The 23988-nt window shown below is 43.9% G+C and overlaps 1 protein-coding gene across 1 annotated transcript in view; it reads right to left on the bottom strand.

Moving 5' to 3' along the window:
- Nucleotides 1-23988, bottom strand: part of mak (male germ cell-associated kinase) — a 220107-nt gene that overhangs the window by 194759 nt on the left and 1360 nt on the right. The window contains exon 2 of the mRNA XM_043719022.2: nt 16767-17101. Within this exon, the coding sequence (XP_043574957.1) occupies nt 16767-16867 (101 nt within the window). The 5' untranslated portion in view covers nt 16868-17101. The remainder of the gene's footprint in view (nt 1-16766; nt 17102-23988) is intronic.

Consider the following 23988-nt stretch of genomic DNA (forward strand, 5'->3'; position numbering starts at 1 on the left):
ATCCAAAAGCCCCATGACTGCAGCATGACGGCCGGCGGAATGTACCGGGTGAGGAACTGACTTTTAAAATATCGGCATTGGGGGTGTGGACGTGTCCAACCCCTTGCCGAAAGGGGGGACTGCAAGCGGGCATCAGAGCCGCCCTGCTTTTGCCACGGGACTATGCCTACATCAGGAAACGATAAGAATTCATTTTTGTGTTTTAAACAGCAGTCGCAGCTTTAAACCCACAAAACTCAGCAGCTGCCAGTCCGCCCACGTGACTGGGAGATAGGAGATAGAGGACAGATACAATCCACACTAGACCAACATTACCCATGACTCATGGACCAAAACTCCGGAATTAATTAAATATGGAAACCCATCTCCTAATCACATCAAGAGACTGACTGAAACACACCCATACCTATCGATACGGAGCCACCCTGACACAAAGGACAGGCATCCACCAGACAGGAACGGACAGACCAATACACACCAACACTCCAAGGGAACAAAGGGGGGTGCTAGCCCCTGCCCTCACAGAGAGAGACAAACAGATAATACCCGGACCCATTTTACATAAACCAATTAGCACCCTATTGTGCGTGCCCTGCAACTCTCCTAGGACGGCAGGAAACAGTCTATTCGCATCTATTCCAGTGATGATGGGGAACTATCATCCCATTCATCCTCAAATCCCACACATCCTGACAACTAAAAGTATATAATATGTAGCTGTGCGCGGGAACAGCAGAGCAGCCGAGATTCGGACCTCGGTTGGTCTCCGCCGGTGTTACTGTAGTAATAAATGTTACCGATTGTTGAACCGCACTCTGGGCTCAGACTTATATCATTTCATCCGCGCCCTCCCATCCCACAGTTTAAAGCCCGATCTACAGCCTTTTCAGTTCTTTTTTTTAATTCTCCCCATATTGCATGGATTTCCACTGGGTGCTTAGGTTTCCTCCCACAGTCCAAAGATGTGCAGATTAGGTGGATTGGGCATATTAAATTGTCTGTAGTGTCCAGGATTTGTGGGTTAGGTAGATTAGCCATGGTGAATGCGGTGTTATGGGGATAGGGTATGGAGCTGGGTCTGTGTGGAATGCTCTTCAGACAGCCGCTGCAGACTCAATGGGCCAAAAGGCCTCCTTCTACACTGTAGGGATTTTGAGATTTAGTTCCTAGCCACTCATATTCACTCAACAGAACTTCTTTCTTTATTCTCCCTACATTTTTGGTACTTACATTGATTTTCACCCACCAATTCCAAGTTCCTCTGCAGCTAACATGAGATATTTTGATCCATGGCATCAGGCAGACATACTACCTTTAGGACACACAATTCTGACCGCAGAGAACAGAGTCTATTCCCTAAATACAGCCTTTGGAACCTCCCTCCGCCAGACCTAAAGAACTCATCTTTGGACTCTTCCCATCTCCAGCTGTACCCACTTAACCCACAACCCCTTCTCTCTCCAGCCAAGACCTGAACTGACTCCCAGAACCCTCATTCTCTGTTCCAGACCCAACATGAAGTGGCCTCCAAACCCCTCTCTCACCCCACTGAACCTGACCCATTCCCCAGATTCCATCCTCTCCCCTCACCACCAGATCCAACCTGATTTCTGGACCCTCTAACTTCCTTTCACCAGACACAAGCTGACCTGACCAGAATACTGGACTCTGCACCTTCACCGCACATGATCCAGGCAGTGGAGAAAGTGAAGACTGCGGATGCTTGAATCATCCAGGCAACCAATCGATACCTGCACCATCTCTTCCCAAGATCCAGTGGACACCAACCACACTGGAACCCACCATTTCTGTATTGAACCCAACCTGATATATCCCCAATAATCCATCTCACACTCGATTTCACTTGAACCAACCCCTATCTCCATCAAACCTAACCAGACATGACCCTAAGACATCCCTGGCACTGACCTCACCCAACCCAACCCGAGCACAACCCAGCTCCAGCACAACCTGACCCCAGACCCATTCCTGCCATCATCAGGCCTGATCCAACTGACCCCTAGAACCACTCATCCTTGGACCCCAGGCCAAAGAGGCCCAACCAGAATACTCAGATCTATCCCATTTCCTGCTGGACCAGATCCTAGGACCAAATCCACCACTTGCTGGACCAGACCACACACAGACCACCCATCTCTATGCTGGAGCTGACCAAACCAGACTCCAAGACACCACTGATTCGCACCAGTCTACCTCTAGACCCCACCTCTAGACCACCCAACCCCATTCCCCCATTCTCTGCTCCTGTCATACCAAATACCAAAGACCTGACCCCAGACCCATGCATAGAACCCGGGCCAAATGCCCAACTACACTTCCCTCCATTCTCCAATAAACCTGACCCAACAAGATCAGACCACCAAACAACCCTCAACCCAGTGGGGAAATCCACATCCTCCACAGGATCTGACCTCATTAACTGTTCCCCTACCAGTGCCAGGGCAGGCCAGACCAGCCAAGACTCAATGTTGAGCACATCCTTCCGTGCCAGAGCCTAGCTATTCCCCAGATATACCCCTCCCTCCTCTGGCTAGATTGCTTTACCTGCCACCAAGTTTAAAATAAAAACCACCCTGTCAACAAACAGCTGGCAAAAAGAACAGCAGAACAGAATGGCTGCAAAATGCTAAGGGTTATGATCACAGAAACCCAGAACTGTCTCCACAAATATGTGTGCCAAAAATCTCTGTATTCCAACACCATTGACCCAGAATAGACAACTGCATTAGAACAAGTCATCACCATACAACAACACAGGACCACAACTAGAAAAAGACAAGTACTACAGGAGAAACAATCAAAATAAACAGCACAACAAGCATACAGACAACACAGAGATATGGATAAAGAACCTCTCAGACAGATCACTCACAGACTCAGAGAAACTCGTCCTCGTGCACAGACTAAACTTTAACTAGAAAGATGCCAGAAAAACTGACTTTGTAGCAGCACTGGAAGCCACACTAAAAAACAACAGACTGGTTGAAGAAACATAACCCGACAGACAACAGACCCAACTCTAAGCAGAAAAGGAAACTGGAATACACTCACCACAGAAGAAACAAAAGCACTAGAGAAACTCAAAAGGGACAAGAACATTGTTATGCTACCAGCAAACAAAGGAAGGATGATGGTGAAACTAAACAGAGACCAGTACAGGTACATGGAATAAACAAACTACACAGCGATACTGCTACTTACCAACAGGTGGCGATAGACCCAACCCCACAACAGAATTACCATGATACTAAAGGAGCTACACAGCAAAACAGACCTGCAAAAGATGAAACCCAACAGATCCAACACATCCCGATTCTATGGACTATCTAAGGTTCACAAAGCAGGAGACCCGTCAGACCTATTATATCACTCCCTGGGACATGTACCTACAGGCTAGCCAAGCAGCTGCAAACAAAACTCAAACACCTAATAAAATTCTCTAAACACTCTTAAGAACTTCTTCCAAGAGTTTCTTAACATAATCAGAAACACCACAACAGAGGAGGATGAAATAATTATTTCATTTGATGTAACAGCGTTCTTTACATCTATAGACATTGACCTAGCCAAAAGCACCATTGCTACATTATTGGACAAAGTGGTTACTAGGATATCCAATGACACCAGCAACATCAACAAGGTCAGCATATTAAAATTACTAAACCTATGCCTTACTATTCACTTTACATTCAATGGACAAGTGTCCACCAATATCAGGACCAATAGCAGAAGCAGTAATGCAATGCTTAGAACGGACAGCCCTCCCCACCATCCAACCCAATCTCTGGATCCAGTATGTAGATGACATCTTTGTTATCACTAAACGTAGACAACACGAAGAAACCATCACCACGTCAATAACATCCTCACCGGAATAAAATTCACTAAAGAAGAGGAAAACAACAGCAGACTCCACTTCCTGGATATATTAGAAGAACGCACACTTACCAGTGAACTCCCGACCAATGTGTACATGAAGAACATTCGTACAGACCAGATACTGAACTATAACAGCAACCACCCAGCACCCCCAAACAAAGCTGCATTGAAACACAATTTAAATGAGAAAGGACACTGCAGCAACTCAGAACTCTAGAAGGCAGAACAGGAACACCTATTCAAAGGATTTAAATGAAATGGGTACCCCAAGAGCACAATCCTCCAATACTTACGTAACAAACCTAAAGAACAAAACACCAGATGACCAGACATGTTAGTAACTATACTGTACATCAAAGAAATATCAGATTATTCGACTATTCAGACCCCTAGAAATCTTAGTGGCCTGTAAACCAGTAAACACCTCTCACCAGCTGACACCCACATCCAACAGGACAAACGTCATTTACCAGATACCCTGCAAGAACTGTGAAAAACACTACATAGGACAAACAGGAAGCAAACTGATTATACGAGTGCATAAATATCATCTTGCCACTGCCAGACACAACCAGTACCCGCTAATTTCCATCCACGCAGACAACAAAAGACACAAATTCAACTGGTACAACAAAGGACACACATTCAACTGGACAATGTAACTATCTTAGCCTGGCACTCCAACTGGAGCTCAGTCAATCAAAACATTGACTACCTACTCAGATACGGAACTGGAAGTACCAAAAAAACCTAGATACAAATACAAGACGGGATAGACCATTAACACCGTATCGAAGATGCACTGACAAGATTACTAGCAGGGCAACGAAACGTCTGCAGAAAACCACACTAGCTTGGCGAACGAACCTACTATCTCATCCCTAACCCAAGCCACAAATCTTTTCAAAAACACGAAACACCTATGGGCACGACACCATCTAAACTTGTCTGACAATGAGAGACAAATGATATCCACCTGAATGCAACCCGAGAACAAATGTATTTCATACATAAATGCCACAGGAAACACCAAATTTAAAATACAAACTATCCGTGAACAACCAGCTGGCAAGAAGAACATCAGAACAGAATAGCCACAAAATGAGGGTTATGATCACAGATGCCCAGAATAGTCTCCACACTATGAACGGGAAATTGCACGCCAAAAGACTTTGTACTCTAACACCACCAATCCGAAATGGACAACTACATTACAGCAACCATCACCATACAACAACACAGGACCAGAACTAGGGAAAGATAAGAAACTACCAAAACTCATCCACAACAACACAGAAAGTGCAGATACAGAAGCAATCCAACCAGATACCTTACTTTTTCTCTGTTGGTCCAGACCTTCAGGATCCTCCTCTTTTTTTTGTCAGACAACTTCCAGTAACACCCCCTTGTTCAGCAAACACAATCTGACCCATGGTGTCCCCTCATGCCACCGATCCCATTGCTAACCAACCTCAGAGATCCTATGCCCTCTGGAGAAGGCTTGAACCCATAGACACCCTGTCCCACTTCACCTGAACCAATCTCCTGGAACTGACCACTTTAGACCCAAATGACAGATGCACCTCTCAATTGAGTGTGACTCGATCCCTGGATCCACCTCCTCCCCAACCCAAAGCAAACAAACCTGGCCTATGGACATCCTCTTCCTGCACTGGATCCACCAATCCATCCGATCCCACCTCCAGACCCCACACAACTCCTGTTGGGTCAGATCAGGCGTGATAAGACCCCACCTCCAAACTAACTTATTGGACCCAAGTTGGCCCCCTGCGAAACTCACACAATTACTGACACACCACTAACCCCAACGGAAATGACCAGACATGATTCTTGGACCTCCCATACCTCCACTACACATGATCTACTGTGCTATCCCAGACAGACTTAACCTAACCACCAGGCACCACTAAGCTCCCATCACATCTGATAAAATTCTCAAAAACCATCCTCACCCAAACTCTGAAACCCATTCTCCATCCCCTGCTGTACCTGACCTAACCCAACCCAATCCAATCCAATCCCCAGACAGACACGTTCAGCTTGCTGGACCTGATCACTGGACCCAAACCAATGTCTCTCCCAGCCGAACTCTCCAGTCAGATTCAATTGAACTCTCCCCCTGGACCACTTACTCCACCACCAAGCAGAATGGTTCTAATGCATGAAAGCCTCTCTTCCCCTGACAGAGTCGAACCTGATCCCTGAAACCATCCTGCACCCCTTCCTGATCTGACCAGCGCCCAGATCCAAACCTCGAGGAACCATTCTGTCCTGACACCCATTCCTACCCAAATTCCCCTGTGTTAAACTTAGCCAAACATCAGACTCTTATTCCCCCAAAGCAAAGCTGTAACCAGATCTGCCAAAATCTACAGAGCTCTGCCAGACCCCATCGCCCCACCGCTAATTGTCTCTGCCAGTCCTGCCCAATGTCTGGAACACTCCCCTTGTCCAATGCCATACCCAACCCCATGGATACCCCATCATTTTGCTTGATTCAACAACCCAAGCTGACCCTCAGACATAACATTCATCCTACTGAGCGGAACCAGACTGGACCCCCAGATGCCTCACTGCCCACAATGGATTTGACCTAAACCCCCAAAAATTCAACAGCTCCCAACTGACTCTGACCCAATCAAATTTCCTAAACCCCTTCCCAGACCAGACTTCCTCTCAATGAAACAGACCACATATTCCCCCGCTTCAAGCGGGTTGAGCTTGTCCAACCAAACATCCAACTCACACCAAATCAACACTGGATGAGGGTAGCACAGTGGTTAACACTGCTGCCTCACGTCACCATGGACCTGGGTTTGATTCCAGCCTTGGGTAATTGCCTGTGTGGAGTTTGTGCATTCTACAAGTGTCTGCATGAGTTTCCTCTGGGTGTTAATGGGCACCACGGTGGCGCATTGGTTAGCACTTCTACCTCACAACGCCAGAGACCTGGGTTCAATTCTCGGCTCAGGCGACTGACTGTGTGGAGTTTGCACATTCTCACCGTGTCTGCGTGGGTTTCCTCCGGGTGCTCGGGTTTCCTCCCACAATCCAAAAATGTGCAGGTTAGGTGAATTGGCCGTGCTAAATTGCCTGTACTGTTAGGTGAAGGGGTGAGTGTAGGGGAATGGGCCTGGGTGGATTGCGCTTCGGCAGGTCGGTGTGGACTTGTTGGGCTGAAGGGCCTGTTTCCACACTAAGTAATTTAATCTATGTCTGGGCTTCTGCTGAGTGCTCTGGTTTCCTCCCACAGTCCAAAGATGTGCAGGTTCGGTGGATTTGCCATGCCACGTCATCCTGCATTGTCCACGGATATGCAGGTTAGATGGATTAGCCATGGTAAATGCAAGGTTATGGGATAGGGTGGATTTATGGATGGGTGGGATCAAAGTTGGTACAGATGTGATGGGCCGAACGGCTTCTTTCAACACTGCAGGGATTCTACAAAATCTATGAAATCAAATCTCCCATTTGAAACATTCCCAAACCCCAAACATGACCTAACCCTGTCAAACATAAATGGACAAGATCTGTAGACCTGTTTCCCCTTCTGGACCTGACTTGAGACTAAACCAACCTCTCCCTCAGCTGATCCAATCAAACTCTTTGAACTCTGCCCCACGCCAGCTAGACATAACCCAACACCATCATACAACCCTCAAACCAGCAGACCAGACCTAGCCCAGTCGTAACCACCCCCTCTCCCAACCCTCTGGACCCCTTGTCTTTCCCCCACTGGACACCTGTCTTTCCCCCATGGGACCCAATTTAACCCAACTTCCGGACTTGCCATGCCAATCCCAACCTGTTCCTTAGACTCCTCTTCTACTCCCTATGAACTACCTGACCACTCCACAGAAATCTCCTTTACCCCACCAAACCTGGCTGAATCCAATCCCCAAACCTACCCCCTCGTCCCTTCACACAGTTGGAACTTATCCAACCCGAACCAACCACTTACTCAACAGGAAGCCTAAACTTTGGACTAAACCTGAACTGACCCATTAATGCATCACCCCTCCTGATCCTAACCAACAATCCACCTCATGCCCTCCCTGGATGTGATCCAATGTGACTAAACTAGAGTCTTGAAATAAGCAATTCCTCCTCCAAAGCCAGACCCAAGCCAACCCAACCTGACCCGCCGTGCCTTCCCCATGACAGACCCAACCACACCCAGTCCTGGATCTGTCCCTCCTTCTGACAGAACATACACAATAAGACCTGACCTGCACATGCTGGATCCCAGCTAACCAATTGGCACCATCTGAACCCTTTTGAATCTAACACACCCCTAAATTCCCAGCTAAGAAATGACCCCCATTCCCACTGCTGGATCAGACACGAGGCCTGAACCAACCTCTCCCTCAGCTAATCCAACCAAATCCTTAAATCACCCTCACTCCTGCAGAACACAAATTTCAACCAGAACATCTCTTCCTCCCACTCATCCCAAACTGATATAACACTCATATGCTGGGAGAAAGTGAGAACTGCAGATGTTGGAGAGTCAGAGTCAAGAAGTGTGGCACTGGAAAAACATAGCCATTCAGGCACCATCCGAGGAGCAGGAGAGTCGATGTTTCGGGCATAAGCGCTTCATTCGTAACCTGAACTATAACACTGGTATGCCCCCTGCCAGACTTGAACTGATTCCAGACCCCATTTACTCTGCTGGATCTTTCCACACTGACAGCGAGAACACCCTTCCCTCTTTGGATGTGACCCAACCTAACCCCCAGACATACTCCTTTCTCACCAGACCTCTCCCTCTCTTCACAAAACTGTACTGCAACATCCATCTCACCCCGCACTCCCTTTCTGACTTGCCCCTAAACAACAACTGCCAGTCCCAACCTAAACTTTTGACACACCCCTCACTCCACTTTACATGACATGATCCCTGATCCAGCCAGAATCTGATCCAACATGACTGGGACTAGGGTCATAGAGCACGGAAAAACACCCAAACTCATCCATCGCAAACAGGTTTCCTGAACTAAACTGGCTGTGTTTGGCCCATATCCCTCTAAACCTTTCCTATCCACTGACCTCTCAAAATGTCTTTTAAATGTTGAAATTATACCTGCCTCTATCAGTTCCTCTGGGAGCTCATACTATATACGCACCACCCTCTGCATGAAAATGTTAACTCTCAAGTGCTTTTTAAATCTTTTCCTTCTCACCTTAAACCTGTGCCCTTCAGTTTTGGACTCCCCTATCTCGAGGAAAAGAACTTGGCTATTCACTGTATGTATACCCCTCACGATTTTATAAACCTCAATAAGGTCACTCCTCAGCCTTCTTTGCTCCAGGAAAGTAAGTCCCAACCTATTCAACCTTTCCTTATAACACAACTTTTCAATGTTCGTAACATCCTTGTAAATCGTTTTATGAACTCTTTCCAGTTTAATAACATGCTTTCTACAGCAGGGCGACCAGAATCGTACGCAGTATTCAAAATATACCCTTACCAATTTCTTGTACAGCTGTAACATAACATCTCAACTCCTGTATTCTGTCTTCTGAATGATGAAGGCAAGTTGCATATGCCTCCTTCATCACCACGTCTATCTGTGACGCCATTTTCAAGGAACTGTGTATCTGCACCCCAGAGTCTCTCTGTTCAACAACATTCACCAAGGCTATACCATTAATGCTGCTAGTCCTACATTAGCTTGCCTTATCAAAGTGCAACACCTCAGATATTTGTGCATTAAAAACTCCATCTGCCATTCCTTGGCTCACTAGCCCAGTTGATCAAGATCACATTATACGCTTAGATAATTTACTTCACTGTCCACGATATCACCAATTTAGGTGTCATCCTCAAAACTTACTAACCATGTAGGAGCAGATTACTATTGTGCTGGAATGTGTACTGAAAACATCAAATGCGGTAGATCTGATGAAGCGTCATCTAGACTTGAAACGTGAGCTTGCTCTCTCTCCGTGGATGCTGTCTGACCTGTTGTGATCTCTAGCATTTGCTGTTTTCAGTAATTAACTAAATATACCTCCTATATTCTCATCAAAGTCAAAGTCATTTATAGGAATGACAAGCAATAGTGGACCCAGTACTGATCCTTGCAGAACACTGCTGGTCACAGGCCTGCAGCCTAATCAACAACCCTCTACCGCCACCCTTTGTCTCCTGTCATCAACCAGGAGAAAGTGAGGACTGCAGATGCTGGAGATCAGAGCTGAAAAATGTGTTGCTGGAAAAGCGCAGCATCCAAGGAGCAGGAGAATCGACGTTTCATGATTCCTGAAGAAGGGCTTAACCCTGAAACGTCGATTCTCCTGCTCCTTGGATGCTTTCCCAGCAACACATTTTTCAGCTCCTTCTCTCCTGTCATCAAGCCAATTTTCTATCCAATTAGTTAGCTCTCTCTCGATTCGACATGGTCTAACCTTACTAACTAGTCTACCATGCAGAATCTTATCAAAAGACTTGCTAAAGTCCTTGTAGACAACATCCATGGCTCTGCCTTCATCTATCCTCTTGGTCATCTCTTCAAAAAACTACCCTGAGCCGAAGAGATCCAACCTAACCTCCCTCTTTCTGCTACTCCAGACCGGTCAAAACCTGATCCAATCACTAGATTGACCCTTTCCTGCTGGACTTGACCCAACCAACACAGAAGCCTCCCCACTCTGGACCTGACCTGAACGTACCCAGAAAGCACAACACCTCCACTTCCAACTCAATCGGCCCTATCTAATCGGACACAAACCCCCGAACTATACAGACCCAATTTTATCCCATCTTGACCTGATCCAGAGCCCTATCCAGTCTGGACCTGATCTGACTCTATCCATGAAGCACCCCATCTCCACCACGTATTGCCCAATCCACTGGACACAACCCAACAGACATGACAACACCCAACATGAACTCCAGACCTATTCTGTTAGACTGACAAAGAATACCCCTACTTCCTCCCCAATGGATCTGACCTAGCCTTACCTAGATTTGGAAACACCATCACCATAGCAGAGAATGACTGGACTCAACACCTGGTGAACCAACCACGACAGAGACCTCTCCTTGCCCTGCCAGACATTGTTCTTGCCCTGCCAGACACTTGACATGAATCCTGGGCACTTCACCTGACCCAAGTTAACCCTCAGACACTGACTGTATTTTTTGCTAGACCAGACATAACCCTTACCCTCTTGGACAAGAAAGGACATGACCTGACCCTCTGATGCCCCCTGCTCCTGTTGGACCCATTGCAACTCCATTCAAACACAAACCTAGACTCAGCAAAAAGTGCCAGATTACCACTCTCTCCCCTGCTTGACCCGACCTGACCCTTGGACACCCTATCACCCCCTGCTGGATCCAAGCAAACCCCGACTGCCCTCTCCCTGCTGGACCTGGCCTGAACTTTGGATACTCTAACTCTTTCTCATGGACCTGGCTGAACCCCCAAACCACCAAACTCTCCCTGCCGGATGCAACTTGACCCCAGACACCCTAGGTTCCTGACTGGACTTGACTGAATCCCCAGACCACCGCCCTCTCTGTGTTAGAAATATCTTTACCCCAGACATTCTAACACTCCCTGCCAAATGCAACCAAACCCTTGGATCTCCCCCTTTCCCAGTCAGACCAGACAACCAGATCCACCCCCCCAACTGTTGCTGGAATTAACCTGACCCCAGATGAAGACCTCCCCCCATACCCACCCAAACCCCTACCACTTTCCTCCATACCTGAGCAAATAACCTGTAAATGTTTAGAGAGTATTATCAAAACTGATCATGAGCAACTGAATAGGATCATCAGTGAGCTGACAGGCAAGAACATAGATGGTACCATCACTGCTGGCAAGATGCAACAGACCATGACAGTCAGTGACACGTGAGCCAGAAAATATTGCAAAGAACTACCTGATAATCCAAACACTAAAACTTTGTTTTAAGTAGTCCAATGCTTGCAGCATTTTTCTCTTCTGTGCTTGGACTGTTCTACAATGCACAAACTGACATTGAGCCTGGTCTTCTGTTATGAGAACTGTTCATTTCAAACTGAGATCTCTCAAATTGAGGTGGCACATTGGCTCAATGGTTAGCACTGCTGCTTCCACAGTACCAGGGACCTGGGTTCGATTCCAGTCTCAGGCGACTATCTGTGTGGAGTTTGCACGTTTTCTTTGTGTCTGCATGGATTTTGTCCGGGTGCTCTGGTTTCCTCCCACAGTCCAAAATATGTGCAGGTTGGGTGAAATGCCCATGCTAAATTGCCCATAGTGTTCAGAGACCTGCAGGTTAGGTGCATTAGTCAGGGGTAAATGTAGATGAATGGGTCTGGGTGGGTTACTCTTTCGAGGGTCGGTGTGGACTTGTTTGGGCCGAAGGATCTGTTTTCACATTGTAGGGATTCTAATTCTAATTCAATTCTAAGTCTAGGGAACGATTAAAGATACCCAGGAATTATTAGATTTCTGACCACCATCTAGGTATTTTTCAAATAAAAGTTTTTCGTAATTATTATTTGTTCAAACTTGGTGCTCTTACTATGTATAAATCAAAATATTTTCTGCAAATATAGCATTATATTCCTTTGGACAGTGGCACTGTTGTTTAAAAATTAATAGGGTTGACATTCAAATGTAGTGCCCACACGTTTAAAATCACCGCTCCAGTCAGTTGTCATTTGGACAGCTCTTAAAAGACAAAAACATAGCCAGTTTCTTGATGATTTTGAGCACTACAGATCTGTTCTAGATTGCTTTTGAGTTTCTTTAAACTAATGGAAATAGCTTTTACAATTCCTGGTGCAAATTTTCATGGTGAACAAAGAAACAACAGTTTACACAGTTATGTGAGCAAATTTGTAAAATTCACCCTAAATTTGTAAAAAGTTGCAAAATTTGTCTTATTGGAAGCTGTAGAGGCATGAGGGACCAAGGACAAAGAGAGCAAGGATTGGATTACAGGAAGTAGTAGAAAAACGTAGAGAAGCAATTGGACTTTGGGCATTTAAGAAGCCTTGGAGTGTTAACAACTGGAACGGGAGTGGAGGTATGTATTTAACTTGATTCATTTAAGGAATTACATACCCATTTTTATCTAATACCATCAGTAGATTCTCCTATTTCTTTCTCACTACAGTTTATCTAGCTTCCCTTTTAATTCATCCATACAAAAGGATTCATTGCGGCCCAGCTTTGGGGTGGCACAGTGGTTAGCATGGCTGCCTCACAGCACCAACGTCCCAGGTTTGATTCCAGCCTCGGGTGACTATCTGTGTGGAGTTTGCACGCTCTCCCCATGTATGTGTGGGTTTGCTTCAGTTTCCTCCCACAGTCCAAAGATGTGCAGGTTAGGTGAATTGGCTGTGTTAAATTGCCCATAGTACTAGGTGCATTAGTCAGAGGGAAATGTTTCTGGGTCTTCGGAGGGTCAGTGTGAACTGGTTGGGCCAAAGGGCCTGTTTCTGCACTGTAGGGAATCTAATCTAATGATGCTTACCATCCTTTGCTTTTGATAAGGTTCCCCCATAGCAGACTGTTAGCAAATGTAAGAGTCCATGGGGTCCAACCAAATTTGGCAAATTGGATCCACAAATAGCTGAATGGCAGGAAACTGAGATTGATGGTAGAAAGGTGTTTTTACGACTAGAAGCCTATGTCCAGTGGAGTCCCACAGGGGTCAGTGATGAGACCCTTGCTGTTTGAGGTCAATTTAAATGATTTTGACTTGAATGTGGGAGGATTGGTCAATAAGAATGCAGTTTGTACAAAAATTGGTCTGTTGGTAAATAGTGAGGAGCATAGTTTTAGAGCACAGAATAAAGATGGACTGTTTAGGTGAGCTGATCAGTGGTAAATGGAATTCAATCCAAATAAATGTAAGATGATGGACTTGGCACAGACAAACATTCAACAGGAATAAATAACTAGTGTTATAACCCTCAGAAGCACCTAGCATCTGACAGACTTTTATGTGCATATAATCTGATCCCTAAGGCATCAGAACAGGTCAATAAAGTGATTAAGAAGTCATATGATATCCTTGTCTTTATGCATTCAGGCATAGAGTTTAAGAGCAGGAAGGTTATGCTGTAACAGTGTAAAACGTTGGTTACACTACAGCTTGAGTACTGTGCGCAGCTCTACATTCCACATTATAGAAGGGATGTGATAGAACTGGAGAGAATGAATAGGAGGTTTATCAAGTTGCCTGGGCTACAAAGTTGCAATCATGAAGAGAGATTGGACACTTTGGGGTAGAGCAGAGCAGGTCGAGAGCAGTAATAATTCAGATGTATAAAATTATTACAGGTGTACATGAATGCATTATTTCCTCTGATGAAGGGGTCAAAGACTAGATTTAAAGTAGAGGGACGGGAGGTTTAGAGGGGACATGAGGAAAAGTGTTTTCAGTCAGAAGGTGATAAAAATTTGGAACTCACTGCCTGTAAGGGTGGTAGAGGCAGAAACCCTCATAACATTTAAGTAGTATTTAGGGATGCTCTTGGCATAAAAGTCTATGAGTCAAGTGCTGGAAAATGGGATTAGAATAGTAAGGTGTTTTTTTTGACTGGTGCAGATGCAATGGTTCCAAGGGCCTTTTTCTAGATCTCTATGATTCCATAAATTTCTCATGAATTCTCATTTAATTTCTTAGTGACCTTACAATGTGACAAGATTTGTCTCCATTTACTTTATTAAACCCCTTCACAACTTTAAAAGTCTAATAGAAGGGAAACATTTGAGAGGTGATCGAAGAGCCCCACATTGTTCATGCCTGATTTTCAAATGAGCTACCCAGGAGGGCTGATGTCACACTGGGGATTGAAAATCAGTGCTACAGCAAAGACATGAAAAAAAAACACTTATGACCCTTACATGCACATGCAAGCAATTTAACATCTACTGACACCTTTTATTTGTCGGGTAGACTTAGAAGCAGATTCTTGCTTTCTACCCAGGCTCAAGAACCTGGCAAGGGCTTGCAAAATGGGCATTGCATTTCCCATTTTGATTCCAGTTCTTGATTTTAAAACCTTTTTCTTAATCTAATGAAAATAAACTGCAAACTAGGGTTTATCCTCCATTAGCAACACTGGAATATGTTAAAATGAAGAACTCCAGTTGCTGGAGATCTGAACAAGACAAAAGCAGAAATTGCTTGAAAACTTCAGTAGTATTTGTGGAGAGAAAACAAAGTTCATGTTTCAAGCCAGTGACTCTTCTTCCAACCTAGTTCAAAACTAAGTAGCTTAGCTAACATACAAAGAACAGCAATACAACACACGAACAGGCCCTTTGGCCCAGCAAAACTGCATCAACACATGATACCTTTCTAAAATAAAAACCTTTTGCTTCTATGGTGTTTGTGTCTCTCCATTCCCTGTCTGTTCATATATCTTTCAATATGCTTCTTAAACACTACAATTGTATCTCCTCCACCACCTTCTCTGACAGCGTATTCCAGGCACTTACCACCTTTTGTGTAAATAACCTGGCTGTCACATCTCCTTTAACTTTGCCTCTTTTACCTTAAAACTATGTCCCCTAGTAACTGATATTTCTACCCTGGGAAAAAGACTCTGACTATCCATTCTATCCATGCTTCTTATAATGATGTAAACTTCTATCAGGTTGCCCCTCATCCTTCTAATTTCAAGTGAAAATACACTCTCCGTCCTCATAGCTAAAACCCTCCAATTCAGGAAGCACTCTTCCAAACTGTTTCTATACCCTCACCAAAGCCTCCACATCATTCTGGTAATGAGCGTGGTGACCAAAACTGCATGCAGTATTCCAAATGTTGCGTAACTATCCAGTTCTTTAAAGCTGCAACATGACTTACCAATTTTTAAACTCTATGCCCTGACCAATGAAGGCAAGCATGACATATACCTTCTTGACCACCATGTCTACTTGTGTTGCCACTTTCAGGGAATTGTGGACCTGTGTGCATAGATTGCTCTGTATGTTGATGCTGTTAAGGGTTCTGCCAAATACTGTATACTTTTCTCCTGAATTTAATCTTCCAAACTGCATCATCTCGCACTTGTTTGGATTAAACTCCATCTGCCATTTGTCCACCCAAGTCTCTAGCCTATCTGTATCCTGCTGTACCATCTGGAAATCCTCCTCAGTATCCATACTCCCCCACGGTGCTGTGAAGCAGCAGTGTTAACCACAGTGCTGCCCATGTCCTTCTCCTTTGTGAATACCCATGCAAAGGATTAAGGACATCACCCACTTCCTCTGGTTCCGGGCATAAATTTCCTCCTTTGTCCTTGAATGGACCTACCTTTCCTTGGCTCCTTCTTGCTCCTTAGCATGTGCATAAAATGTTTAGGGGTTTTCTTTAATTCTATTTGCTAAAGAAGTTTGATGGCTCCTTTAGCCTTCCTAATTCCTTGTTTGCATTCTTTCCTGGTATCTTTGTATTCTTCATGGGTTTTGTCGGTCTTTGCTTTCCTAAAACTTACATATGCCTCCTTTTCCCTTTTGACAAAGCTCTTAATGTCTCTCATCATCCAAGGTTCCTGAATCTTCCCATCCTTATTCTTCATATTCACTGGAACATGGTGGTCCTGAAGTGTATTCAATTGCCCTTAAAATGTCCATATATGCCAGATGTGGCTTTACCCTCAAACAGCTACCCCCAATCTGTATTCCCCAGTTGCTGCCTAATATTGTGGTAGTTAGCCTTCCCCAATGTAATACTTTCACCCAAAGGCTATTCTTGTCCTTATCCATAAATAACTTAGAACATATCAAAGAGTCATTCTTCCAATATTGCTGTATCTCTTGATTTTTCAGAAATACTGTATTCCAAATCTGAGCCCAAGATTTAAAATTAAATACACATACCTTTTGATGGCCACCAATTCTCCAGACTCATTGCTCTTTCCCATAAGCACACTGCCATAGGTGCCATCTCCCAACTGTTTCAGAGTTGTGTATCGATTCATTTCAAAAAATTATGGACAGTTCAGCATTCAAAAGACATGTAAAATGTGCCTTCATCCGTTTGATTCACTTATTTAAAAAAAGAATGACCACAAAACTGATTTTAATAGTCATCTGATATTGCTCTTAGCTCTGAAATAAGTCATCTTCCTTGGATAGGTGGTTGATTTTTCTTTCCTCAATGCATAGACATAGTACGATGGTATTCTGTTACTTGTAACTGATACACTGCAAGTCTGTTAGAAAAACAAAATAAAACACATTTAATTAGTACAAATTACATTTTTAAAATGTTTTAATAGTTTCCAAAAGGCATTATATTCAATAATGTACAAACGTGTTTTCATCTTGCACTCACATCCTGCCAAATTTTCAATGGGCTTGGGTGAATGTGATAGATAACTATTTGAAAATACAGTCTACCTTCACCTTCTTACAACTCCACCACTCAATTTCCTTGTGGCTTTATATGGTAGAGCTGGATTTGTCCACAATTACATGAATACAAATCTGGGAAAGACAGGGTTGGATTAGGAATAGTCAGCATGATTTTGTGTGTGGGAGAATACGCCTCAGAAATTTGTTCGAGTTCTTTGATGAAATTACCAGGAAAATTGACGAGGCAGGGCAATAAACATAGTCTATATGGATTTCAGTAAGGCCTTTGATAAGGTTCCATATAGGAGGCCTCTCTGGAAGGTTAAATTGAATGGAATCCAGGAGGAGCTAGCAAATTGGATACAGAATTTACTTGATGGTAGGAAGCCGAGGATAATAGCGGAAGGATTCTTGTCAGACTGGAGGCCTGTGACTAGTTAGGTGCCCCAGGGCTCGGTGCTGGGTCCATTGCTGTTTGTTATCTATATTAATTATATGGATGAGAAGGTGCAGGGCATGATGAGTAAGTTTGAAAATGACACTAAAATAAGACAAAGTTAAAAATCACACAACACCAGGGTTATAGAGTCCAACAGATTTATTTTGAATGACAAGCTTTTGCAGCAGTACTTCGAAAGCTTGAACTTGCAAATAAACCTCTTGGACTATAACCTGGCGTTTGCAATTTTTAAACTTTGTCCACCCCAGTCCAACACCGACACCTCCACATCATGACTAAAATAGGAGGTATCGTGGATAGTGAGGAAATTTATCAGAAATTGCAGCAGGACCTTGATCAGCTGGGGAAGTGGGCCGAGAAATGGCAAATGGAGTTTAATTTAAATAAGTGTGAGGTCTTTCTTTTTGGAGAGTCAAATTAAGATAGGAGTTTCATGGTGAATGGTAGGTCCTTAAGGAGTGTAGTAGAACAGAGGAGTCTTGGAGTTCAGGTGCACTGTTCTCTGAAAGTGGGTCTCAGGTAGACAGGGCAGTGAAGAAGGCTTTTGGTACACTGGCCTTCATCATTCAGGGCATTGAGTATACAAGTTGGGAAGTTATGTTGCAGTTATACAAAACGTCTGTGAGGCCGCACTTGGAGTATTGTGTTCAGTTTTGGTCACCTTGCTATCGGAAGGATATTATTAAACTGGAAAGAGTGCAGAAGAAATTTACAAGGATGTTGCCAGGGCTCAATAGTCTGAGTTGTAGGAAGAGGTTGGACAAGCTAGGATTCTTTTCTTCAGAGCATAAAAGACTGAGTGGGGATCTTATATAAGTGTTTAAGATCATGGGATGCCTGGTGAATACAGTCAGTCTGTTTCCCTGGGGTTGGGGAATCAAGGACTAGAAAGCATCAGTTTAAGGTTAGAGGAGAAAGAATAAATGGGAACCTGAGGGGCAACCTTTTCACACAGAGTGGTACGCATATGGAATGAGCTGCCAGCGGAAGTGATTAAGGCTGGTACATTAATAACATTTAAAAGGCATTGGGACAAATACATGGATAGGAAAGGATTAGAAGGATATGGGCCAAGTGCAGGGACACTGATGGATATTTTGGTCGGCATGGTGGTGTGGACCAGTTTGGGCTAAAGAGCTTCTCCATGCTGTCTCCAGACTCTATGATCGATGTCCTGTCATCTTGTGCAATGTATGATCTTTAAATACTGCACAATAGTGACCCAAACATTTAATATCCACTGGTGACAGTGGGGTCCAGGAGTCCAATGTTTTTCTGACAATAGTGGGGGCATGAAATTGTTTCATTACCCGTACCTGTGTAAGGATTTACAGTTATGGGCCTTGAATGCATAAAATAAATAAATGTAATGGTTGTACACTGTCAGATGCGCAACTCCAATATGACATGGATTTCTGACTGCCTTCCAAAAATGCAATGAAATGGCTTAAAAAATTCCCTCATGTATCCTACGTTGTTAATTCAAACCTCACTCAGAAATGTGATTTTCAATTATATGCAACCTTGTCAGTTCTGTGTACTTCTCAGACATTATGGATGGCATGAAATAGGAGTTTTATGCTTTGAGATAAGAGCAGTGGCTTGGAACTTCTCAGCAGCAATATTGGTCAGATTGCAGGTACAGTCAAAACTTCCTCTGACTCATTGGTGCTGCGCATTTTCATCCTCAGCTTTCATAAGAATAAGCAGCACAACATTTCTCAGGGAACTCTGCTAGACGGGAGCATATCCAGGAAAGACATGTCCACATTTTATAGCACAAGCTGCGAATGTTAAGTTTAAAGCTCTAGTTTTAATATTGGTGAATGGATGAATGAATAGGTAGCTAATACAAATCAGATGTGGGCGGCACGGTGGCACAGTGGTTAGCACTGCTGCCTCGCAGCGCCAGAGACCCGGGTTCAATTCCCACCTCAGGCGACTGACTGTGTGGAGTTTGCACGTTCTCCCAGTGTCTGCGTGGGTTTCCTCCGGGTGCTCCGGTTTCCTCCCACAGTCCAAAGATGTGCATGTCAGGTGAATTGGCCATGCTAAATTGTCCGTAGTGTTAGGTAAGGGGTAAATGTAGGGGTAGGGGTGGGTTACGCTTCGGCAGGTGGGTGTGGACTTGTTGGGCCGAAGGGCCTGTTTCCACACTGTAAAGTAATCTAATCTAATCTAGATGGATTGATGTGAGTTAATGAGCTGGCTTGGTAGTAAGTGAAGTGGGGCTAGGTCAGTGACTTGGTAGATGAAAAAGTTTGTGGGGAGGGTTGAGAGCAGTGGGTACATAAGTGGATCAGGCTGTGGAGTTAATTGGGTGATCCAGGGTGATATTTGGAGTTTGCCAGGAGGCTGGGGGCAATATTCAGGTCATTGTGGCTGGGATGTTATCAGGTCTGGTCAGCGGGTGGGGGAATAGTTTGGTGGTCGGGAATAGTCATGTTGGTGGAGTTAATCAGGTCTAGTTGGGGGGGTGTGTGGGGGAGTGGTAATTGAGTAGTCACTAGAGTGCATCAGGTCTAGGTGGTAGCAAGGTGAGCTAGGAGTAGTAGGCGGATCTAGTTGGGGAGATGGCTGTAGTCAGTTTGGAGAGATAGTCAGGTCTTGGCCAGAAGAAATTAGGGTTTGTGGGCTAGTCAAGCAGGTGGGGTTAGCTAGTGATAGGGTGTGATGGTTGCATTGTGGGGGCTAGTCAGTGAGCAGCGGGTAGTCATAGAGATCTACAGCAATGAAAAATGCCCTTCAGCCCATTGAGTTGCTGGTGGTTAAAACAACCACTAATTATTCTCATCCCATTTTCCAGCACTGCTGGTCCATAACAGTGGCATTGCAAGTGCACATCTAAATAATTTTGATGTGTTAATGAGAGTTTCCGCCTTTATCTCACTTACAGGCAGTAAGTTCCATATTCCCACCACCCTTTAGAGGAAAAGATTTTTCCTCACATCCCCAATAAATCTCTTGCCCACTACTTTAAATCCATGCTCTCTGGTCATTGAACTCTTACTAAGGGGAAAAGTTCCTTCCTGTCTACTCTACCCACGCCCTCATAATTTCATACATTTCAATCATGTACCCCCTCAGTTTCCTCTGCTTCAAGCAAAACAACACCAGTCTATCCAATCTCTCTTCCAACCTAAAAGTCTCCAGTGCAGGCAGCATCCGGGTTAATGTCCTCTGCATCCTCTCCAAAGGAATCACATTCTTTCCTGGCTTATGGGGCTGATGTGTACTTCCCTAGGTATTAATCTTCGAGGAGAAAGTGAGGGCTGCAGATGCTGGAGATCAGAGCTGAAAATGTGTTGCTGGAAAAGCGCAGCAAGTCAGGCAGCATCCAAGGAACAGGAGAATCGACATTTCGGGCATAAACCCGAAGAAGGGCTTATGCCCGAAACGTCAATTCTCCTGTTCCTTGGATGCTGCCTGACCTGCTGCGCTTTTCCAGCAACACATTTTCAGCTTCCCTAGGTATTAGACTAGGTTTTAGTCAGACTAATATTTCCTGGGTCACTATTTAGCAAAGTATCATAGATCTGTTCAAAGTCTCCAAATCTGCATTAGATTTGGAGACATTTACAGAGGGTTCTATAGAACAGAGTAAATAGAAACTTCCTAGGCAAATACAACATAGATGTACTAGATACTGGAAGGTTAGCCCCAGAATTTGGGATCAAAACCACATATTTATTTATTTGACATAATTATGTAAAATTTTGAACAAAAATTATGTCGGGGAATTGTAAACAAAAGTGACCATTCATTTGTAAATGTAGTTTTGAAATTAGCCCAATGATGATCATCTTCAAGTGTACTTTATGATCTGTAGTGAAGTACTTTGTTTTTACTCTTTTATGGGATGTGGATGTTACTGCTTTTATTGTCCATCCATAACTACTTTTGAGAAGGAAGTGGTGAGTTACCTTCTTGAATTGCTGGAGTCTATCTGGTGCATGTGTGCTTCTATGCTACTTTAAATGAGTGGAATTATTAGATCTTGGGTGCATAGAAACATTAGTTTTGTTTTGATTAACTCTGTTTACCTTCTATTAATGTGGACCTATTAACTCTGGACCAATACACATGTACAAAATCCAGCAACATCAAATTGAGTTATTCATATGGGTTTCATCCAAGGCCACTTTGGTGATTTTGTCTATGTCAAGAGAAGCAAAGGGCTACAACAATGTTTCACACACTATTTTCCAATATGACTCCTTTTAATTCACCTTATCAAAAAAAATGTTGGCCTTGCCAATGATACCTGCATCAAACAAACAATTTTTTTTATTTACATAATATTTAAAATCTCTAAGATTAATGGGATCCCAAATACCAGCAAAAAACAAACAGCAATAAAGCAGCATAGTAAGATTCAAAATAAAACTAATTTTTGAATGTACATTCATATAAAATGATAAGTTATGAATATGAAACTCTACTATTAAATATTATTTCATGCACTCATGTAGGTATGAGCCAAACTCTCTCTCCCTCAAGCACACACACATTATATGATCTTCGAAGCAGAACAAATACATAGTCCAAAATTCATCTCAGAATGAAGCACAGAAGCATCTCAAAGTTTAAGATGATCTGGTTCAGCTTAAGAAAGTTGCTTATCAACAGAAACAGTTGTGAGGAGTTTACATTTACCGAGGACCAAAGACAATTCTCCCAAATTCTTACAAAGGGGAACCAGTGCTGGAACATGATGAACGGTTGCAGAGTGTTAATATGCAGAGAGATCTAGGTGCCCTAATGCATGACTCACAAAAGGTTAGAATGCAGATACTTCACGTAATTCATAATAAAATGTTCTCATCTATTATTAGGAGATTTTAATACAAAAGTAAGGACAAACAAGGCAAGGAATACATTAGGAATTTGTAGGACCCTGGGAAGCATCGAGGATTACAGGGTCCTTGGTGTACATGTGCACCAGTGTCTTAAGGTACCAGGATATCTAGATAAAGTGGTTAAGAAGATATATGATATACTTGCTTTAACTAATTGAGGCACAGAGTTTAAGAGCCGGGGAGGTTATGTTGAAATTGTATAAAATGGTGGTGAGGCCACAGCCAGAGTATTCTATGCAGTCTTGAAATCAACATCACAGCATGTGATTGTGCTGGAGGGGATGCCAACTAGCCACAAAACAACATGACCCTCTCTCACTGGTATCCTTACATACAGATGAGGAAGGACACCACTTCGGCTGGGACAACACATCCATCCTGGGACAAGCCAAACAGAGACACGCACGAGAATTCCTAGAAGCATGGCATTCCAACTGGAACTCTATCAACAGACACATCAAATTAGACCCCATCTACCATCCCGAGAAAAAGAACAGGAAAATGACATCACCACAGGAAATGACATCACCGACCCAAAGAAATCCAAACATATAAATAGAAAGCAGGAATCATGTACAGTGCTTCTCCTGAGGCCCACTGAAGATGTTACCTAGTAGGGTGATGAAACGTCTGGAAATGAACCCTCCAACTCAGCGAGCAAACCAGTTTTACCAGATGTTACTGAAAACAAAAAATGCTGGAGATCGCAGCAGGTCAGGCAGCATCCATTGAGTGAGAGCAAGCTAATGTTTCGAGTCTTAGACGTGGACAGGAGCAATAGTGGGGTGGAGGTGGTGTTGGAGTGCTGGAGGAAAAAGGGTGCTGATAGTGCCGATTAAGTGAAAATGACAGAACAATGGTGTGTATAACTGTCAGACAGTCCCACTGAAGTGAGGGCAAGGGGAGGGAAGACATGGTGACAGAGAATGTAACAAGCAAAGCTAAAAGAAAGGGAAGGGAACGAGTTCACAATTTGAAAGTATTGAACTCAATATTGAACCCAGAAGATTGTAAAGTGCCTAGTTTGAAGAGCTTGCTCCTCTAGTTTTCACTCTGATACACTGGAGCATTGCAGCATACTGAGGACAGACAAGTGGGCATCCTGCTCTCATGCCCACTTGTCTGTCCCCAGCATGCTGAGATGTCACAATCTCAGGAAGAGGCATCAGCTTTAGAACAGACATGAGAAATTTCTTCACTCAGAGCAACCATTCTTAAACTATAGGTTGAAACTCTTTGGGATTGCAGAAACAGTGAATGGGGTCACATGTTTCTTCTCTGAGATTATGAACGAAGGCCCAGGTGAATTCTAGCCTTGCCAGTTCCTTGGTCTCAAACTCTCTCTTTGAGTCATTTCATTATGATCTGCACTTTGCTGCATTATTGAAGTGCTATAGGGTAGTCTATGGAAAATATTTCATTCTTC

Source organism: Chiloscyllium plagiosum, unplaced genomic scaffold (assembly GCF_037043375.1).
Source record: "Chiloscyllium plagiosum isolate Xiang-an unplaced genomic scaffold, Cpla_swu_hap1 HiC_scaffold_34, whole genome shotgun sequence".
Classification (NCBI taxonomy): Eukaryota; Metazoa; Chordata; class Chondrichthyes; order Orectolobiformes; family Hemiscylliidae; genus Chiloscyllium; species Chiloscyllium plagiosum.